Here is a 20,983-nt window from a genome sequence, read left to right on the forward strand (position 1 = left end):
AGAGCCGACTGATGCAGGCTGTGGTCAGCATTAGAGAGTGGATTTCTACACGTCGCATTACCTCTGCTAATGGCACCCAGATGACGGCTGTGGACGGCTGACTGGGTGACCTGTTTGTGAGCCCTGGTGGAAAAAGAATGGAATGAGTAACTTCCACTTGACTCAGTGTAGTAAAAAGGTCTTCCCAAAAAGCGCATATCGAGGCCTGAACTTTCCCGGCACAAGCCCCTAATTAGAGCAGACCAGAGTGTGTCACGTCATTGGTCACGGCAGCCCGCATCCTCCCGACAAGTGACGTCCCTGTGCCTGTCTTATCGAACTGTGAAGTTCGATTTAAAATAGGCCAAGACAAACAGTAAACAGGAAGCCATGTCATATTTATACGATAGTAGTTTGACGTTAATTCTATAAAACGCCGTATTTTGAGAGGTTGGGTATTTCTTTTGGCAGCATGCAGGGTATCATTGAAACTTTCCACAGTTATCTTTAGGATGACATCAAGGCCGTGCTGTGTCATAGAGGGGTGTGTTGGTATACAGGCTGAACTGGGCACCCTTATAATAAACTGTTATGGTTTACAAAAATCCACAAGGATGCATCAAGAGTGGGTGGGTGTGCACTTAGATGCGGATGAAATGATGTATTTTAAGTACGGCTGCACAACTGGGTTATACAATATTATTTGCAGACTGTTCTTAAGCCGAACTGGTGCAAGAAGTGGAAATTTGTCCTGGGAACCACTTGTCCTTGGGCTCTCCTCACAACACATAATCATTGTTTCAGTCTTCATTCATTTGAACATTTCCCAGTCAAGTAAGAAATGCACACAATGTGAGCACATCCCTGGACAAATTGGATCAAATGTTGGAAAGCAAGCAGCAAATTCGAGTCAACCAATTTGAACAAACTTGCTTCTGTAAGGTCACAAACTCCATTACCATCTTCGCATCAGAACACGCAGAAGACTTCCAAGGACATTGTGTTTCATGCCTCACCATTATAAACCATGGCAAGACAACAAGAAGAAGCCATTTGAGTTGACATTTTGAAAGTATTTGGCAGTAGCAAAGTTCACACAGCCCCTTCGGTCCTGCCTCTGCGCGCTCTCAATACGTGCCAAGTCCAACTGACTGAAAGACCGCTTCGTCCACCAGGAGATGAGCTCCTCTGTGCCTTTTCGATCGCTGCTTTTGTTTGAGTCTCTATATGTGCTTTACATGCGGTGGAACTGACAGTAAAGTGACAGTAAAACGAACTGGACTGCGCGTAATTGCTTATGAAATGTGATATAGCCGCCCGTTGCCGTTTTGGAGGCAGTAAAAGCCTCTCATTGTGCCGCTGTGGGAGCCTGTCCGCTGCAGCTGTGTGGTGTCCTCCGTCCCTGGTATGTCCCTGCTGGTTTCAGGTGAGTGAGCCAGTCTCCTCCTGCCACAACTTTATCACCGTCTCCGGACCTCTCTCCTGCCTTCTCTCCTGCCTCTCTTGGACTCAAATGACAGTGACCGAGCCTTATCTCAGCGCCGAATCAAACAGCCCATTGTCCCCTCCTGTCACCCGCTCCTCCACCTGTCTCTCCGCTTACCCCTTAGAACCTGCTGCCTCTGTGGCCGTCTGTCTGCAGGTATATAGCTCACACCTGTCCCTTCTAAAAGTTTTCACATTCCAAAAAGCACCACTTGTTGATGTCATTGGTAGGCAGCCAATGAGAGCCTGCAGCCTTAGCTTCTCAACCAATCACCACCCATCGGAGATCAAATCCCTGTGTTTGTGGACCCGCTCCAATAGATTGCACATAGAAAAAACAGAAGTGTTAAGGACGCCATTTTCTTTGCTCTGAACTATAAGCATCTTGATGAAAGCATATGTTAGAATGCTATTCATAAACTGCAGTTCAGCTATAAACTTAATGGTCCCAACAAAGCTCTTTCACAAACTCAAATGACTTGGACTTGATGATGCCATTTGTAGATGTTTTTTTTAATTTTCTGACTTGTTGACCACAAAGGGTCAAAATCAGTGATTGTATTTCTGATGAGCTGTATGTTCAATCAATCAATCAATCAAATTTTATTTATATAGCGCCCAACAACAACAACCAGAAGGTGCCCAGAGCACTTTCCAGGATAAAGTATACAGTATCACAGTAGACAACAATAAATACAACAACACATAAAAACAGCAGTCGAGTCGGTGGCTATGAATCGAAAGCTTTTCTGAAAAGATGTGTCTTCAACTGTGATTTGAAAACACTTAGCTCTGTGATGTTTCGAAGCTGTACCGGAAGTGCGTTCCACAGCTTTGGGCCTTGTGCGGCAAATGACCGGCCTCCAAACTTTTTGTATTTGAACTTGGGAGTGACGAGGGAGGTGTGTTCAGAGGAGCGCAGAGTTCTGGCTGGTTCGTAGACCGTTACTAATTCGGCGAGGTAGGCCGGGGCCAGACCATTGATGGCCTTGAACACAAACATCAGGACCTTAAAGTCGACCCTAAACGCCACCGGGAGCCAGTGGAGAGAGCTGGGGTGATGTGTGAGCCTCTGGAGGTGTTGGAGAGGAGACGAGCTGCTGCGTTTTGTACCAGTTGAAGTCGATTGAGGAGTGATTGGTTCAGTCCAGTGTAGAGGGCGTTACAGTCGTCTATCCTCGAGCTGATGAAGGCATGGACGGCCTTTTCAAGGTCAGCTCGGGACAAGAAAGACTTGATCTTACTGAGGAGCCTTAGCTGGTAAAAGCTCGCTTTCACAACTGCACCTATCCGCTTGTCAAAGATCATACCGTATGTTGGCACTGGCTCTCCGCAGGGGTGTATTTTCAGCCCCCTGCTCTTCATGTTGTATACTCCTTAGTATAGACCTTGTAGCATCTCATGAAAATAATGTGATAATAAAATATGCCGATGATACAACCATCATTGGGCTTATCAGTTCTAACGATGAACCTCATTATTATGAGAAGGTGGAGAATGTTGTTCAATGGAGTAAAGGAAAACAACTTGCTTTTGAAGACTTCAAAAACATGTGAACTTGTTTTGGATTTTTTTTGTCACAACAGGAATCAGTTGCCTATTGCTATCCATGACTCTGAGGTGCAGATTGTTGAAAAAAAAAATCATTTTTTCAAAACATTTACTATCGCATAAGTGTCCTACCAGTTGTAAATTGTTATTGTTAATTGTGTGGTTTGGGAATCTGAAAGAAAAGAAGACTTTGAACAAGTTTTTCCTAGAGGCCAGATTTAAAGCTAAACTCTCGAATCGAGCTTTACAAATTGTTAATGACGCCTCAGGCCAGCCTGCATTTCTAGGATGCTCCCTGCAGGGAAAAGGTATCGCTCTGTCAAATGTTTTACAGTTTCTTTCCACAAGCTGTGATGACTTTAAACAAAGCACTTTAACTTTTGTATGGACTTTTTTATTGTACAACATTTTACCCTTAAGTCCCGAATTGGGCTTTGTTTGTGTTTATCAGTGCACTGTGAGCTCATTGCACACTTTTTTTCCAATGTGATTTTTATACTGCAAATGGCTAATAAACAAAACTGAACTGGCTGTGACATGTTCTGACCATTCAGGAATTCAGACAGACAAAACGACAAAAAATTATGAAAAGAACTACCCGCAATCAAAACAATGAATTTATCATACATACTGCACACAACATACACATGGGTAAATATATGTTAAAGGGGCAAGATGCAAGTTAGCCATTTTATACTCACTACTGCCACTTCAGGTCATACATATAACTGCAGGTTCTATATTAAGCTTGTGCATGACGGCAACACTGTTTTGAGTGACAGTGCAGGATTTTGGAGGCAGTTGTGGTGAACAGGTCTGAGCTCATTCTACACATTAGGACATTGTTGGAACATGTAGGAAAATACATCATTTTAACATTTTTAAACTCTGTATAGTCCCTTTAAACCTAAATGTCATATTGATGGAAAACAACCGCCCACCACAGGCATGCAAGGCTGATTCATATGTTTTATTTGTCAATTAAAACCTGAAATCTATGTTGTGAAATTTCAAATTTAAATTTCAGTTATTTGTTTGTGAACATTTAAAGTATGTCCTGCAAGATGACAAGTTATTTATCTATTCACACAGATTGTGGGTTCACACTCACTCCTACACTCTCATTCATCCTCACCTATTGTACATGTTTTAATTGTAGGAAAACCTATGCAGGCGACATGCAAACTCAGGCCCCGTTCGGCACAGGAATTTAACCCGGGACCTTCTAGTTGTGAAGCACCAGCGCTAAACTCTGCGCCCCCATGTGAGAGAACACATGAATATGAACAGCTAAAGTGATACAATAATTCTATGCATGCACTTGTTTGAAGGGGTCTAAACTTGGTTGCAGTGTTTAACGTAGCACTTGGAGCATTAAAAAAAACATCAAATTAAAATTATCTTCTTTGTCACAACAAAAACAGACAAAGAAGTGATTTTTATGTAGGTACAGGCCAAACCCGTTGAGAAAATGACCCGAGCATCTTGGCCCATATCTCGGTCACACCTGGCCGTCTATCGTTGGTCGATCCCTGCGTCTTCATGCTTGACCTGATCTGTCTCCTGCCTTTATCTCCGAGCAACCTGACCTGTCCCGCTCATGCGCTCCCCATAGCACTTAGCTGACGGTGCTGCAGTCCCGAGGCAGTTGGCTGGTCGGCTGGTCGGCTGGACGACCTCTGAGCAGATTAGCCTTACCTACCGCAGTGCATCTGGGACACACATTTACAAACACACTGGATCGCATTCAGCACCGAGCTCTGGCTGTCTGCTCGTCACAGCCGCAAACCTGCGAGGGCTTGGGGCAAAGGTGTTATGGGGTCAAATAGGAAGAGGAATAGAGTTGTTTGTAAATCATTGCAGGAAATAGATTATAAGAGTTTCAATTTGAATGCCAAGATTGTTTGTCACTGGACACTTATTGTCTTGAAGGATGTGAAAATGTAGGTTGTAACTCGCAAAAGATAGTCTGTCGTTGCCTTGTTAAATGCTCTGGCTCATGGCTAAGTGGTACAGTAGAAGCACATCTGCCAGCTAATTCCTGTGCCGTGATTCTCAAATCTTAGGTATGAGAAAGAAAGCTGTTATGGGACAAGTAAGCACAAAAATCTTCCAAAAGACTGTAGATTTTGCTCCTCTACTCCCCCCTTTTCTGATGGTACACATGCAGAAAAGCTCCACCGCTTTGGGTGCTGGTCTAGAATGCTCAATAGCCCTCACCAATCACTTGCAAAGCAGTTTCGGCTCATTGACCTCTGCTCTTGCTTCTTAGATGTTGTGCCATTGATTTCTCTTTAACAACGAGCTGTCCCATTCATATCGAGTGCTGTCTCCATCCATCTTGCCCCAGTGATGCCTTGTTAGTACCTCCCGCGGCGGTAGCCTACAGAGACATGACTTCTCCACATGCGTTGGACTTTGAAGTGCATCTCGTAGACATAAAGGAGAACTACGGAGATACAGCTATAGCATTATATTAATGTTTGTCAAGATTATTTGACCGATATATAGGAAAACTGTTGTTTTTACACATCGTTACTCTAGGTAGAAAAACTAAAGAAGAAATTGTACTTCTCATGGATTTTCACACTTTTACTTTAGCAATCATTTGGTCAATAATTCTACTATGTTTGCATTTCTTGTAGTCCTTTCTTTTATCAATTTCGATGGTATGTTCTTTAGAAATATCAGAATATCCACGCTTGTTCTGCACTGTTGGATATCTAGGATGTTAAGTTCAGAAATAGTTGAGAAGCTGTACCAAGTTATTATGCTGAAAGATCAACCAATCCTTCAAATACATTCTTTGTTGCTTAAGAAAAGAGACCGTGAAGCTGCAAGATACCAAGTAGCTTTATAACTATTTCGAACATCTCAAAGAAGTCTCGTTTCAAGGGTGGATCAATTCATATAGCCTTCATCTACATATCTAAATTTAGAGGAGAGTGCATAATATTAACCTATTTAGGCGATCCGTATTGAAATGCACTGCACCACTTTGACTATATCTGCTTTGTTATGCTTCTCGTCCATGAAGCCTATTTAAGCTACTTACATCATAAAGATTTTTGTGGTGCATGATCACATACAAACAGTGAGTTATATCCACATATATAATAAAAAAAAAGGAACAAGTGGAAAACCCGGACGAGCTGCGAAAGGGGAGGTGTAAATAGAACATGAATGAATCACATACTAGTGGCTATACGCTAACCACACACGCATCCACCAAAACAGGCCAAAAACACAGGGTCCAGACGGCAGGCCGGAGGGAGCAGCGGTGACACAGGCGGGTGGAGAGGAGCGCCACACGAGGAAATCGCGGAGGGGTTCCTGGAGTTGTTGTCAATGTTGCTTATTTTGAATAATGTTATCCTTTAAATCAATGGCCACATGGCTGTCAGTGAGTGAGCATTAAGGTTTTTCCCGGGATGTGGCTCAAGTGGCACCGGGTTGACGTTATGGTGACATGAGTAAGTTTCAGGGGCATGCCCAGATGTTTTTTTTTCACAAGGGTGACCCACTTAGTTATGAGTTATGATTCTTGATGAGGATGAGGTATTATAGCATGGTCGCTCTGTGTGGGGTGGTCAGTCAGATTCCAGGGGTGGCCTGTGCGCTAACCCTCATGACATGCTTGTGCTTCGTTGATAATGACAAGTCTCTGCAAATCCTTCTTCGTTGCATCTTACTGACTGACAAAACATGCCATACTTTAATGATAAATGACATCCCTTACATACCTTTTCCAAGCACCAAAGAAAAGTTTTAGTATGCTATAATCGCCAATCACTCAATATCATTAACACATTTAAGGGACTATACGGAGTCTAAAAATGTTAAAACTAAGTATTTTCCTCCCCCTACATGTTCCAGCCATGTCCTAATGTGTAGAATGAGCTCAGACCTGTTCACCACAACTGCCTCTAAAATCCTGCACTGTCACTCAAAAAGGTGTTACTTTGGGTCCGAAGCTCCATCATGCACGAGCTTAATATAGAGACTGCAGTTACGCGTAAGACCTGAGGTGGTAGTAGTGAGCATAAAATGACCAACTTGCATCTAGTCTCTTTAAAGTGATGGTCATGATGTCTAATTTTTTTTTACAAATTTGATAAAATGGGCAAAATCGACCTGGTCTTGCATTTGGATGTAAAGTAAGTAATAGATTTCTTTTTTTTGTAAAGTCCCTCCTCCCCAAATCTCAGCAGCTAATCAGAATAGAATCCTCCCTCGTTGACCAATGAGACAAGCTTTTCCTGTGAACCGGGCTGTCGGGTCCAATCAGGAGGGGAGGGGGAGGAGCTTGATCGTTTACTTTTGTAAACATTTTGTAAACTCAGTAGGGCTTTCTGGTTAGAGAGGAGAGGAATTTATTAACTTTCAAATTTCGCACCATCTCTCCACACTTTGCAAACTTACAGACTATCACTTTAACATGAGACAAAGGTGGGAAGTGTCTTGCAGGTAGATATTTTAAGTTGACACCTAAAAACAGTGAAAAAGTGATGACCATAGGGCTGAAAATGAAATGACATACTACAGTGACCACTTGGCCAAATGTTGTATAGCAAAGCACACAAAAAATGACCCATCATCCCATACGTTTTAGTTTCTTGTTCTCGCCACTGCCCCCCCTCTCCCATACCTCTGTTTGAAGCCTTAAGATCCGACTACTGTGCGCACCACTTCATAAACTTCAAACCAAATGTTCTCACAACTTTTTTTTTTTTCTTTCCAAGGGGCCCCCAAACTGGCCCCCACATACACACACACACACAAGCCCTGCAGAGTCATCCAAGGGCCACTTCATTACCCGACAGCACACAACGCACAGGTGGCTATTCTCCGTCCAATACCCCTTCCATCCAACACTCCAGTCCACTCTTGAGCCACTGGGGCCCGCCTGGCATCGCGGTCAGACGCTGCGGTTAACGCTTTTCCCACCCACTACTGAGCGTTGCACATGCTGAAGCCGTTAGTGATAAGTGGCTTTCCCCCCCCGACTTGGTAACGTCCTAATGTTCCTGTTAATCTCGCATTCCTACACTACAAAGGCTGCAGAGCAAGGCCAGGGCAGCGCGAGAGGCAAAAAGGGGCGACGCTGTAAGGCCACCTCTGGATACAAGATTAACAACCCGCATTTGAACCGCACATCACCGGACTGCAAACTTTGCCACTGTGAGTGATCGTGCGGGAGACACTACACAGTTGTGAGATTTGGGGCCAGTTTAAACAAAGCAATTGTCTGATAAGCTGCTTTGTATGTCATGTGTCGCCTCAGTAAATCTATGTTTCCGATGTTTTTCCCCCACATGAATGCAAATTTTCCAATAAAATGATTAAAGACTTGCAATACTTTCCTGTTTTGTTTACAACACTTTTACAGATAATATTTTTTGCTGTTGTTTGGGACTTCTTTCAAGTCTGAACCCACTATTTGGGACAAGCACAGAATTATAAAAGCCAGAGTACCCCTGCCCTCTTGAACTGCAAGTGGCAACACATTGTAAGCTTTATATCGAAATGTGTCCTTATGGGGCAGGTAACTATTATACTGTAGGCCTAACCCATAACTTTTTATCATTTCAATTGTCAATTGTATGGCCAATTACAGAAAATAGGTTGCAAAAATGTAGCCCAAAGGCAACGCAGCAGAGTCATTTCAAACTTTGGCACATTCCCTTTTAGAGTCTGTAGCTTTGCCCACTCATACCGCAGCCCATTACGCACATTTCCATATTAATACTTTATGGTTTACCGCACTGACCAATGTTTAGCTTGTAAAAGATATGCAATATTCTTTCAATAAGACAAATTGAGCGTCTAGAGAGGCGCACTTGGCATTTTCTGACAGAGTCAATGTCATGCGTAAAAAAAAAAAAAAGTGACAGTTCATTTGACTTTTGGTCCTCAAAGAGAAGTCCAAAATGCATTGAGTGGCTGAACCGTTATCCTACCTGGACGTGTCTGAAGGCGGCCGTGAGCTGCGTCATGTGCAGCGTGAGGCACCTGGACGTGCACCGCGCGCTGTTGATCTTCTCCTGAACATCCTCGTGCTCCGGTGAGGTCCTGCGCGCGAACGCCACCGACACCAGCGCGCAAAGGCGAAGCAGGGTGACTCCGCGTAAAGACATGGCACTGTGTAGGCAAACAGAGGGCTGTTTAGATGCTCGCTGGGGTCCCCGGGAGTCTTCTTCCTCTTCTTCCTCTTCTTCGAGTCCTCCTCTTGCGACCAGAGAGTTGTGAATGAAAACATCTGCTCCCAAGAAAACGACGGAGCTCTCTCTCTACCTCGCGCGCAGACACTCCCACCGTCTTCCCATGTGCGCCTCCGCTCATTATCGCACATTATGGTCATCAGCGGAGCTCCAAATCACCGGTGGGTGCTTTAAAGGGCCATCATTTGCACCTTCTAGCGTCATCTGCCACTGATTACATAGCCCTCTGTAAAAAGGAGAACGGTGGCATCTTGGCTTCACGCTTTTATCCCCAAAATAAAATGTAAATAATAATAATAATAATAATAATAATAATAATAATAATAATAATAATAATAATAATAATAATAATAAGTGCTGCACACGTGTTGCCAAAGTGTTACATTGTTAGAGGATTCACACCATGTTCCACCGTGACCAGTAGATCTCATCTGGTGGTGGGTCAGGACGCAAAACAGTGTCCTTCAATAATATCTCCGGGGGTTTAAAGGTGCATTATGCAACTATTTATGGGGGGGGGTTGATATTTGTGCTACTTGATCTTGTAGTGACCCAGCGGCTGTATGAGTGGTCAGCGTGGCGCCTTTACGCTGGATCACAGTGGTCTCAAGGATGCTCCGGGATCAATTGTTTTGCAGGTTTTCTCTGCTAACGGACCCTCCCGCCAGAAAACCCACGAAACAAGTGATCCTGGAACGTTGAAGAGGTCACACACCGTGATTGAAGGTAAAAGTCGCCATGCTGATCACTCATACAGCCGCTACGTCAAATTCGCACAAATATCAACTTTTTCTCCCCCACAAAAGAAGTTGCATAATGCGCCTTTAAATTGAGGACCCTTAAAACAACCCATGTTCCAAATGTAGCTGGTTTTGTGAGTTTTGGCAGCGAGTCGCACTTTAAAGAACTGAACATACACTACTGCATATGTTCAGTTTGAATGGTGACTTTGTTTGGGCTGCAATAATCGTGCCATGTGCAATTAGGTTTATTGGAAGCCATTGTCAAGCTCCACAAACCAATACTGTACTCGCAGCCGCATAATGACCCCCTCTGTTCCTTCTCCCTTCATCCCATTTACAGTTATTCCCTCCTCATTATCACTGCAAACACGTCATGTTCAAAGCTGCCCTCGTACACGCTCAGCCGAGTGATGCCACCGCGCATCTAAATTTGGACTGACATCACAAGGGGCCCGCGCGGTGCCAAATGCTTCCCAATGGCCGTCTGTTGTTCGAGGGCCTATTAACACTTTATTATTACTTCTCTCCAAACACACTGTGCATTGTGGTCCAGCGGGTAATTATAGGAGTGGGCTAATAAAAAGGGATTTCTTATAATGTTGAGGTAAGTGTTTGAGCCAAAGAGGTTACAGTCAGTGGGTTATTATTGCTCGGGGTTTTCGGGGCTAATAAGGGATGGGGGAACCGTGCCAGCTCGACATGTTTGGGGCACGGGGTTGAAAGCTGTGTTTGTTTACATGGAGCTCTCCGGAGAAGTCATCCCCGCTGGCAATAAAAAGTGGAGAGAGAATCACCTAAAGTCTGATTGAGAGTTGTGTAAATATTTAGCGAGCCCTGGCAGGAGGGTCTTTGGCACCGGAGTGGATGGCAAAGCGCTGCGTTAAATAGACGAGAGTGTGGAGTAAAAAGGGAAGATCTTATGCAACGGTTGTGACGTGTGGTCGCATGGGCTCACGGCGACATGCAGATGCCACGAGAGCTAAATACTACGATTATTCATGCGGCAAGACATGTCACTCTCCTGGACTGTATGAGTGTGATCGCGGGTTTGCAGGGGGGTGGAAAAAAATTCAAACTTCCATCTGTTCAATTAATCTTTTATGGTGCACTTTACCTGGCCTTTATTTAATTGACAAGGAAAATCCTAAGGCGGAGCAAAAGGATACTGGCAGTTGATTGGATCAAAAGCAACTCGTTTTAGCCAATGAGGTAAATGTGGGGTAGGCAATAAAGTAAGAGTAAACGTTACTTTTAAACAATTTTACTCAAGAAGAAGTACAAAAGCAGTGGCCCAAATATTTACTCTAGTAAGAGTTAGCTACTGTAAAAGAGTAACAGTTCGAGCGTAAAATGTTTCAGTCGTGACATAAATCATGAGAGAAATACCATAAAAAACATATACAAAGAAGTCTTTGTGAAGAATCAAGTAAACAAAACACAAAGTACATCATTAAACACGTCAAAATGGATTCAAGATTTACTCAAAGCGGCAAGTTATTTTTTTTACTCAAGTGTACAGATACATTTTGATAATACTCGAGTAAGAAGTACTGAAAAAAGTGAAAAAAGTATTTGAAAACGTTACTTAAATGTCAATGTAACTGAGTGCTGCACCTCTGCCGGTGAGCTACTCATCAAAGCACTATTGCAATATTTAGGTTTACATTTTTTTTTATTAGTGTTTGAAAGTACATAGCGCCATATACTTTGTGTTTTTGCCTTTGCCGCCATATTGATGAATGTGCTTGTTGTTTTCAGCAAATATAAAAACTTGGTCATTCACAGCAACACTGACATGATATTGGTCCGAACCCCCAATGGATTAGAGTCTGAATGCATCAGTTTAAGCCTTCTATTTCCTTTCCTTTGATTTTCGCGAGATAGAACATTCAACTCTCAAAGTCCAGCTTGAAGCAAACAGTAAGGAAATTTCCCAGATTTTCAGAATCTTTCTAAAGGGAGTCATGGTCGTAAAGTAACGCTGGACACGGGGAGAACATGCAAGCTCCGTACAGAGAACAGAAAGGCCTCACCAGCGACCGGGACACAAACCCAACAAAAGCACAAACACCCGGCTAATTATTAAATTGACAAAGCATTGCAATGGAGATGATGACACGTTCTGGATCCGCCAAACCGAAATAAACAAAATAAAAGCCATTATGTTATGTTTATTGGCGGTCCAATTGCTAACCCTGAAGTAAATCCAACAGCAATGTTTGAACACAAAGTAGAAGTTCAGCGAGTTTCTCTGCCAATACATGACCATATCCCTCTCACCAGCCAACAGTCAATAGCATTTGGACTTGCTCTTACATCATCATTTACAAAGACACTGAGGGTTTACAGCATGGCCAAACGAAACAATAATAACACCTCCGTTGCTTACAATTTGCATGGAGATTGGAGTCTAATCACAGGAAATAAAGCAACACTGAAATGTTACCACTGAGAGATGCTGCTGTTATCATTACGAGTATCATGGCATGAGCACATTATTGAATTTGCTCTCAGAAATGGCATGCCTTTATGAGCCGCACAATGCAGGCGCCTTAGTCATTATACTGTACATATATATGCCACATTTCAAAGTGCTTTTTGTCACAAAGTTCCATCGTGTATCATCCGAATTGTGCTTTATCACAACAAGCATCTCACAAAATACATATAAACACAAGTCTACAAGTTTACATGTTCAAAGCAAGTTGTGGAGTCAATTCCGGCACTGTGTGATTTGGATCTGCAAAAACGCTATAAATAAACCATGCCTACTTACTTACTGTATATGGGGACTTATGGGGACCTTATGTGTGATGATCAGGCTCTTTCATGGTAAATGGGGAGATTCCTGCACAAAATCATAAAAAGGTCCATTGATAAAATGCATTTCGTAAACAACTTCATGAGGCTCTATAAGCAAAGGGGCGTCTATAACTTTTACAGCTTCTCAATCACAAAGCATAGATTGATTCGAACATGCTCGCTTTACCCACAGATGTTATGTAGTATCCCGGTGGAGCAGCTGCTAAACCATTTTCTTATTTTCACTGACCACTTGGCTCCAGTTCCTGAACAAACCATTAGCGGACACACATCACTTACACTTGCTGTTGGGTGCACACAGTCATGTAGCAGGAGCATGCACTGTCTGTCTATCCAAACGCCTGCTGATGAAAGCCAAATGTGGTTGGGTCGGTTGGACAGAGGGGGGAGCAGGGGGACACTTCTACAGGCAGATGTTTGGCCCGGAGACTGTGTGTGAATTTGAGCTCTTAAGCCGCTCTAGTCAGTAAAAATCAGCCAATAACTGATTGAATAACAATTTGGTTGGGAATACTTTGCAACGAGACACCCCGAAACTGTAGACATACAATATTCTCTGGTGTGAACAAACCGCAGAATCCGGTGTCAATTATTGTATTTGTTCAGCAACTCAAAAGAAGAGTAGAAAGACTAACGTTGGAACCATGATGCTGAGTTTGTGTCGTACTATAGCTTTTGCTGCAAACAGTGAAACTAATGCAACAAAGGTTTACTTTTACTGTATTTGTTTCCTATTACCAGCAATAAGGCCTTTGTCCCTAAACTTCACTTAATCTTTACTTGCAAACTGTAAGGTTGTGCTTAAGACCCAATTTTGCTAATCATTGCAAGATATAGGGCCAGTGTTGGTCTACACTATCTAAAGGCATGCACAGTGTTTCACATAGCCAATATTTACCGCATTTGCAATCGAGTTATTTCAAAAAGTGTATTATTTTTTATGTTGCCTATTTTGTAAAGAGACAGGACTAGCCGTGTACTTTCTTATATAGTTGTGATGAATTTGTTTCCTTTTATAGAGACAGGGAGCTGTCAGCTGTGGTGGTCAGAATACTTCATTTTCTTTACTTGATAGTAATTTAGTGAAACTAACTTATTACTTCAAATAAATAATAAATAAATAATAAATAATCAAATACTTCAATACAACAGTATTCAAAGTAGTTCAAGCCCTCTTTCTTGTCATGAGTCGGTGGCAATGACAGTGCATTTGCACACACCTACTACTCTGCAGTGTTCATCACAGAGCTTAGAACTAACTTGTATTAACACTCTTGGGGTTTAATAAGAAATGTAGTGGAGTATAAATTCTGATTATCGTTTAAATGTATAATAAAAGTAATAAGTTCACAACAAAATGTCTACTCAGGTAAAGTGCAGACCCTCTAGACAAGTGGCTTATGCTGCTATGGGGTCGGGACCCTGAGATGACAAGCCGTGAACCAAACACAGCTTACACTTACACAAAATATAATGTCAAATATTGTCTTCTCCTCCTGCTCCTCCTCCACTTTTGGGTCCAGATGCACCAGTTGAGAACCACTGCTCTAGACCACCTTTGGCTGTTTGTATTCAGCATTGATAAAAAGTGAAGAATGAGTCAGAGCAAAAAGAAACTCTCATAGAAATCTCCCAAATCATCCCATTTCAGTATCTCGCGTTTCGACTTTATTTAACCCCACAAATAACACATTTAGTTATTTCAACTTGAGATGCAGCTGCTTTCTGAAACGTTCACAAAAGATTGAATTTCATGAAGCTAAAAGAAGACCTCAGATGATGTAATGTTATACAGCGGTCTGGAGACTGACATACCTCCAGTGCAATTTGCACAATACAAACACTATCACTGCTGTAGACCACATCTTAAGCCTTTCACATGAACTAGAGAGTGACCCCCTTTTTACACATTGGATGTGATCATTCTGTGTTATATGTCAGTGTTCTGAAGCAAACTGTGCCATCTGTTCAATCCCACTGGTTTTGAGTTTATTTTTCAATTTAGCCCCGATTGAAGTGGTTTAAAAATGAGATCCTATAGCTTATGTTTCATCTGTGCATCCATGAATACACACACAGCCTCACAGACACACGCACACAAAGAAGTCTTTCTCAAGGCTGGGAATTTCTAAAAATTGTGTTGGCTTTGACACTCGGTATTTCAAAAGCACTAGCATCACCATGTGGTATATACGAGTAACTGCGTTTTTCCTCATAATTTATAGGCTAACCTGACCTAAACTTTTCTTTAATACATCTCCGAGAGGCTTTTGTGCAAAATATAATGCAATATTTACTATTATTGCTATAATATGATGATGATATTTTTAGAAACATTTTAGAGAGGGCGGCGCCCCCTATGGTCCGAATGGAAGATACCCAAAATGATGAATTCAGTTACAAAGTTACTAAGTATTTTTGCAGAACTATAACACAACTATATTTAAGATACTGCTAAAAATATTACCCAGTTTTCTTTAGTTTGACCGTTTTTGTGATGTTTATTGTTTCACTTCCTTATTGGACACTGACAGGAAGTGACATAGAAGAAGGTAAACTATATCTATCTATGTCACTTCCTGTCAGCAGCTTAATTTTTTTTTAAACTTTTCTTCATTACATCCTGTTTCAATCCAACACGCCAAAATAAAAGCACCATCTTATTCATTAGTTCAACTTTCTTTCTGCCTGACTATAAACAGACGAAACACTCAAAATGTGTGTATTTAATTATATTCTTGCAACGAGACGAGCTGTGTGCTTTTATTTTGGCGTGCTGGATCGAAACAGAAAGTCAGTTCTTGGGCGGTGTTGTTATGATTTGAAGTTATGAAGTCATGTTTGCAAAAGCATTCAAGTTGTAACGATCAGATCAATTCATGTGAGTTGCTCACATTAAAGTAATCTAAATAGCCAAGTGTATGCAGTCTAGAAAAGTCCAGTAATTCTTGTTTTAATCCATTACAGTTTATTAATACATTACAGCAATCACATGGCTCTCATTGGCTTTGTTTTCTGTAGAGGACCATTCATTTCATCACTCACAGCAGCCACTTGTAAGGGTAAGGATAAGGTTAAGGTTCTTTAAGAAAGTCTCTTTATATCTGTTATTATCGGTTATGGCCAGACAATCAAATCCCCAGTCTTGGGATCGGTATCTGAAACAAAAGAGCTGGATCGATGCGTCTATCCACTTCACCATGGTCTTCTCTCTGTAGTGAACTTCTTCAGCAGCTTACAGGACATAGGAGCTCCCCTCGACCCTCGTTACGGTCACTGTTGGGGTCCATGTTGGTTTCCTCCCGTCGCTCCTCAAGGTCCTTTGTCTGGTCTCGTTCCTCGTCAGGGTCCTCTGTCTCCTCTCGTCCCTCATTCCGCCCAATACTGGTCTCGTCTTTGCTTGCTTGTTTCTGCTCTCGCTTGATGTTGAACACGTCCCATCTGTCCGGCAGCAGGTCCTTGCTGAAAACGAAGGAGGTGATCCGCGAGACCAACAGGATGGCCGCCAAAGAGGTGAGCATGATGGTAGTGCGGAAGGGAAAGAACTGCGTCATCTTCCCCTCCGCGTTGAGCCGGCAGCCTGGGAACCGGATGAGGGGCGGGAGGCCGATGAGGGGCTCCCCGCTCAGGACTCTCATGACGATGCCCGTGACGAAGCCCACAGACGCGCCGTAGCCGTTGGAGAATTTGCAGAAGAGGACGCAGACCAGCTGGGGGAAGAGGATGGTGTAGGACATGTCCACGCCCACGAGCCAGAAGACCAGGACGCTGCTCTCCAAGAAGGTGAGGGCCGTCCCCGCCACTCCGGTCACGACCACCGAGATCCGGATCACCCACTGCATCTCCCGGTCAGACGCCTGGAACAAGCACCAAGTATGAAAATCAATAGTCATACATATCTTCATACGTTATCTTATATTATCAATAGGTGTGTTTAAGATGAGCGAGGCGCTGCAGGCGGCTGCAGGCGGGCGGTGCAGGCCGATCAGATTCGTGTCCAAGATGGCCCCGCCTCGCTCTGACGCCACCTGTGCGGCGGTGCCCGTATTCTCGTGAGACCGAGGCGGCTGGAGCGCCTTGGGCAGGCGAGCGAAGTTGCTTTTCTCCGCCTCGCTCGGCTGCCTGAACTACAAAGGCCAAAGGGATTGTGGGAAATGAAGTGCTGTAAACACATTCGCTGTCAGAGGACTGACAGATGATTGGATATGAGTTGTGTTTAGATCAGAAACGTGTTGCCCTGACGCTCCGCAGCCTCCTGCCTCCTTTTTTCTCATCACCAAGATCTACTTACGCTGCGTGATCTGAGGCTCCTCTCTGTTCTCGGGGCTGAGATGTGTCTGACTTGATTAGAGGCGCCTTTCTCCGCCCTCAGACGCCACCGCCTGGTCTCGTCTAGAATCGAGGCGAGGCGCACTTCATCTTAAACACACCTAATGTGTAACTAGGGCTGGGCCAAAACACCTCTTACCGGCTTTACCCAAATCTTAAAGCTTCTAGACTGGAGAGCAACAGTGTTTTTTTTGTTGTATTATTGTTTCTTTTCTGACACATTTTGGCACTCTCTTATATAAGCCTTTCAGTCATGTGACTTTTGTTGCTATGGCGGCCATTTTGAACACCGAAGTACAATTATGCAGTACCGCAACATGTATATAATCTCTCTACTCAGGATATAAATGAAAGACATTTTAATGTACCCGTAATCATTGCTGAAGAAGATAGCAGTAAAAACATGGCCCCAGATTTATGTGAAGAAACCAGTGAGTCAGTGTTTAAGACGTTAGCATGCTACCGGTTAGCATTTAGCTTCACTGTAGTATTTCCTTAGTGTTCATAGATGTGAGCCACATATGTTTATCCTGTTGAAGCCTGGTTGACAGTTGCTAACCGGTAGCATGGTAATGTCTTGAGCTGCTTAAACACTGACTCTGACTGAGACTCTGTTGACATGACAAACTATAATAATCACAGAGAAAGGTTTTCTGTTTCCTCTTTGATTTTAACCCTAATTTAGGGTAAATCTTCCAGCGCTCTCTGGTGGTAACTTTTCATAAAGCATGTTGGACATTATCAACGCTTGGAACGGATCTATTTGCGTACGAAATGAGAGCCTAAATGAGGCTTTAGCCATTTTCCACATCATCTGTTTTTAAAAGCTCAAACTAATCGATGTAATTCAATGCATCGCCCGCTCCTACATGGAGCAATGATCCTGAACTCTACTCGAATCAGCCGTGCCTCACCTCTTTCCCGATGATGTTCTTGTAAATGTTTGAGGAGAACAGTGAAGCCGAGGAGAGCAGAGCGGAATCCATCGACGACATGACGGCAGCAGCCACCGCTCCAATCCCAATCACAGACACGTACGGGGGGGTGAGGAACTGCAGCGCGATGGGTAGGATGGAGCCGGCCTGGTTCCGCTCGAATGGCGAGGGGAGCCCGTATGCAGTGGAGTTCCAGTCTGGAAATGTGTGCACAACATCCAGTATTAAAGGAATAGGCCACCGTTTTTACACCGTTTTTACATTCTGAGATATGTTCTTACCTTAGCTTTGACGAGTTCTTTAGGACCTGTCTGATCTTCCCCCGTGCCTTCAGTCACGTAAACACAGCGCAGACGGCGTTAGCATTTAGCCTCTCCCTCTCTCCACTATAGCTCCAAAACTGGTCAAGATAGAAGCTACCAAGCTCTTCCACGTTTTCCCTATTTAAATATTGTTAAGTGAATTGTTACACTACAAAGTATAATTACACAAAATTAAACAATGTGGATTTTCTAAGCGGATAAAAGTGGGAACTATATTGTAAGGCGTAATAATACCAGGAGTAGTTTGGCATCCGCACAGTAAAGTGAAGATTACTGCGCTGTAAAGTGAAGATTACTGCGCGGACTGCCGTCCGTCTGCGCTGTGTTTACGTGACTGAAGGCACGGGTGAAGACCAGACAGGTCCTAAAGAACTCGTCAAAGCTAAGGGAAGAACATATCTCAGTATGGAAAAACGGTGGCCTATTCCTTTAACATTTGCTGCAGTGAGAATTCTAAAACTGATGCATCCGTCTGAATGTTTGAACTTTACCTGTAGAGGCAGCCACTGCTCCCACCAGGACTGAAGGGATGCCCAGCACCAGGCAGAAGACAGAGGAGGCGAAGCAGGTGACCTGAGCCTGAGTGTAGGACGAGGCCGACAGGATCCTCTGGTAAAAGGCCTGGTACGCAAGTCCTCCCAAGGCCTGGAACGATTCACACAGCTGTTAGTCATACAAAAATGTGTGTTATGGAAACTAAAACTAGAAAGACAATCATTATTTTCTGCCCTCATGCTCACAAAATCAGCATGCTCACAAAATCACACCCACGGTGCTTGGAAGACGGCGGTGTAGGCCGTCTGCGCGATGCCCAAGGAGTGAGGGTTGGTCAAGAGGAAAGGCACGCACAGCCACTGCACGCAAACACGGAAACACAGCCACGTTATCTGTCTGCCCAAAGAATCAGGGAAGAGCTACGACGCACCAGGCTGACGAAGATGAAGATGAGCTGGATCACGTCTGTGTAGGCCACGGAGTACAGGCCCCCCAGCAGCGTGTAGATGATGGCCACCACAGCCGAGATGATGATGGAGTACACGTAGGACAGGTCCAAGATCACAGCCAAGGTGCCCTCTGGAACAACAGCCAGCACAGGACAGGACAGTCACAAACACAAGTATAACATCCTCTCTCTGGAAGTCTGTTCCTGTGCCCCGTGTTGCCGGGCGTTGGTGCCACTCACCCAGGCTGACCCGCGTACGTGCCACCCACATGACGTCGGCCACCAGGGCGGGGAACATCAGGACCGTGGCCATGACGTTCCCGTACTTGGTCTGGAACGAGTCCATCATGGTCACGTACTTGTTCTGCCTCATGGGTTGTTTCGGCTCAAATAAAAGATTTTTTCCCAATTTTTCCCTTGTTTTTCTGAATGTTTGCCACTTTTTCCCTTTTTACATATTCTTTCTTATTTCCCAAAAAGTTTCCTCATTTACCCCATTTTTATAATTAAAATTTTCCCTATTTTCTCAACCATCTTCCCCTATTTATTTCAGAATTTTTCCTTTCCCCCCCAAAAAAATGTGTCCAATTTTCCCAAATTATTAAATTTTTCCCCCCAATTTTTCTCCCATTTTTTCCTAAATGTTTGCCCAATTTTCCCAATTTTATTTTACACATTCCTTCTTATTTCCCCCCCAAATGTTTCTTCATTTTTGTTACTAATATTTTCTGTATTTCCTTTCAATTTCCCCCCATTTTTTTTACACAATTTTCCTTATTTTCCCCACAATTTCTCCCATTTTTCCCCAACTTTATCCCCTTTTTTCACACATATCTTGACATTGGAGAGAAACATGATAAATATTTTGTATACGTCTCAGAAAAAGTATCCCTCAGATATCAATATCGTAAACCAAGTATCATTAAAGTCCCGGTATTGAACATTTTTTAAAAGGTGACGTGAGTGAATGCAGTGATATGTGAGCAGTGCTTTATCGTACCGAGGAAGAAAGTCAGGATGTAGGGCACAGGCATCACCGCCCACACGGCTCCGAGCGTCGGGTTGTACGTTGCCTCGGCGATGCCCAGGATAAAGGATAAAGTCTCCCTGCAGCACACATTCTCCACTGGGGACAATGACGTGCAGTGGCCGCATAGACACCTGTTGATGCAGTCATAGCTTATTATGTCTGTATGATACCTCAATATCCATGTATGAACATATCTACAATTTAATATAAATATGAACGTTTCGTTTGCGTTTGCTCTAAATCAGATAAACCGAGCGCTAATGCTAACACCAATTTACCATTCGCTAACGGGACCCATCCTTGGCGGCACTGACGCCTCGGTGGGCTCGTCAGTACCGGCCGCATCGGTGGCCTCGGGCAACGAGCGAGCCATCGGCTCAAACATGTACGGCTCAGGGCCGCCGGCCTCCTCCACATCAACATCCTCCACCTCCGGTGATGAAGGTGGAGAGTAATCCTCCACCTCAAAAGACCTCTCGCTCGCCAATGTGTCAATCATAGCCCAGACCACGCCCAAATCTAAGCCCCCCTGCTTGCCCCCTGGTCCGCTGAGCAACGCCCTTTTTAGATGGAATTTTCAAATTTTCTTGTGGGCGGAGTAAGGCTGGGCACTGGTGTTTA

The 20,983-nt window shown here is 43.6% G+C and overlaps 2 protein-coding genes across 3 annotated transcripts in view; both read right to left on the reverse strand.

The window, feature by feature from the left end:
- The window catches only part of anos1b (anosmin 1b), a 61,134-nt gene extending 51,776 nt beyond the window's left edge, over nt 1-9,358 (reverse strand). For both annotated transcript variants that reach the window (XM_079575602.1, XM_079575601.1), the window contains exon 1: nt 8,976-9,358. In XM_079575602.1, the coding sequence (XP_079431728.1) occupies nt 8,976-9,152 (177 nt within the window). In that variant the 5' untranslated portion in view covers nt 9,153-9,358. The remainder of the gene's footprint in view (nt 1-8,975) is intronic.
- Nucleotides 9,359-16,029: 6,671 nt separating this feature from the next.
- LOC306976489 (high affinity choline transporter 1-like) lies at nt 16,030-20,861 on the reverse strand (the record flags this gene model as incomplete). The annotated part of the gene is made up of 8 exons (XM_079574421.1): nt 16,030-16,659; nt 18,046-18,263; nt 18,881-19,052; nt 19,157-19,243; nt 19,315-19,463; nt 19,573-19,728; nt 20,333-20,493; nt 20,641-20,861. The coding sequence occupies 8 exons, from the start codon at nt 20,859-20,861 to the stop codon at nt 16,030-16,032; spliced, it is 1,794 nt and encodes a 597-aa protein (XP_079430547.1).
- Nucleotides 20,862-20,983: the final 122 nt, after the last annotated feature.

This window comes from Gobius niger (genome assembly GCF_951799975.1).
Source record: "Gobius niger genome assembly, chromosome: 17".
Lineage (NCBI taxonomy): Eukaryota > Metazoa > Chordata > Actinopteri > Gobiiformes > Gobiidae > Gobius > Gobius niger.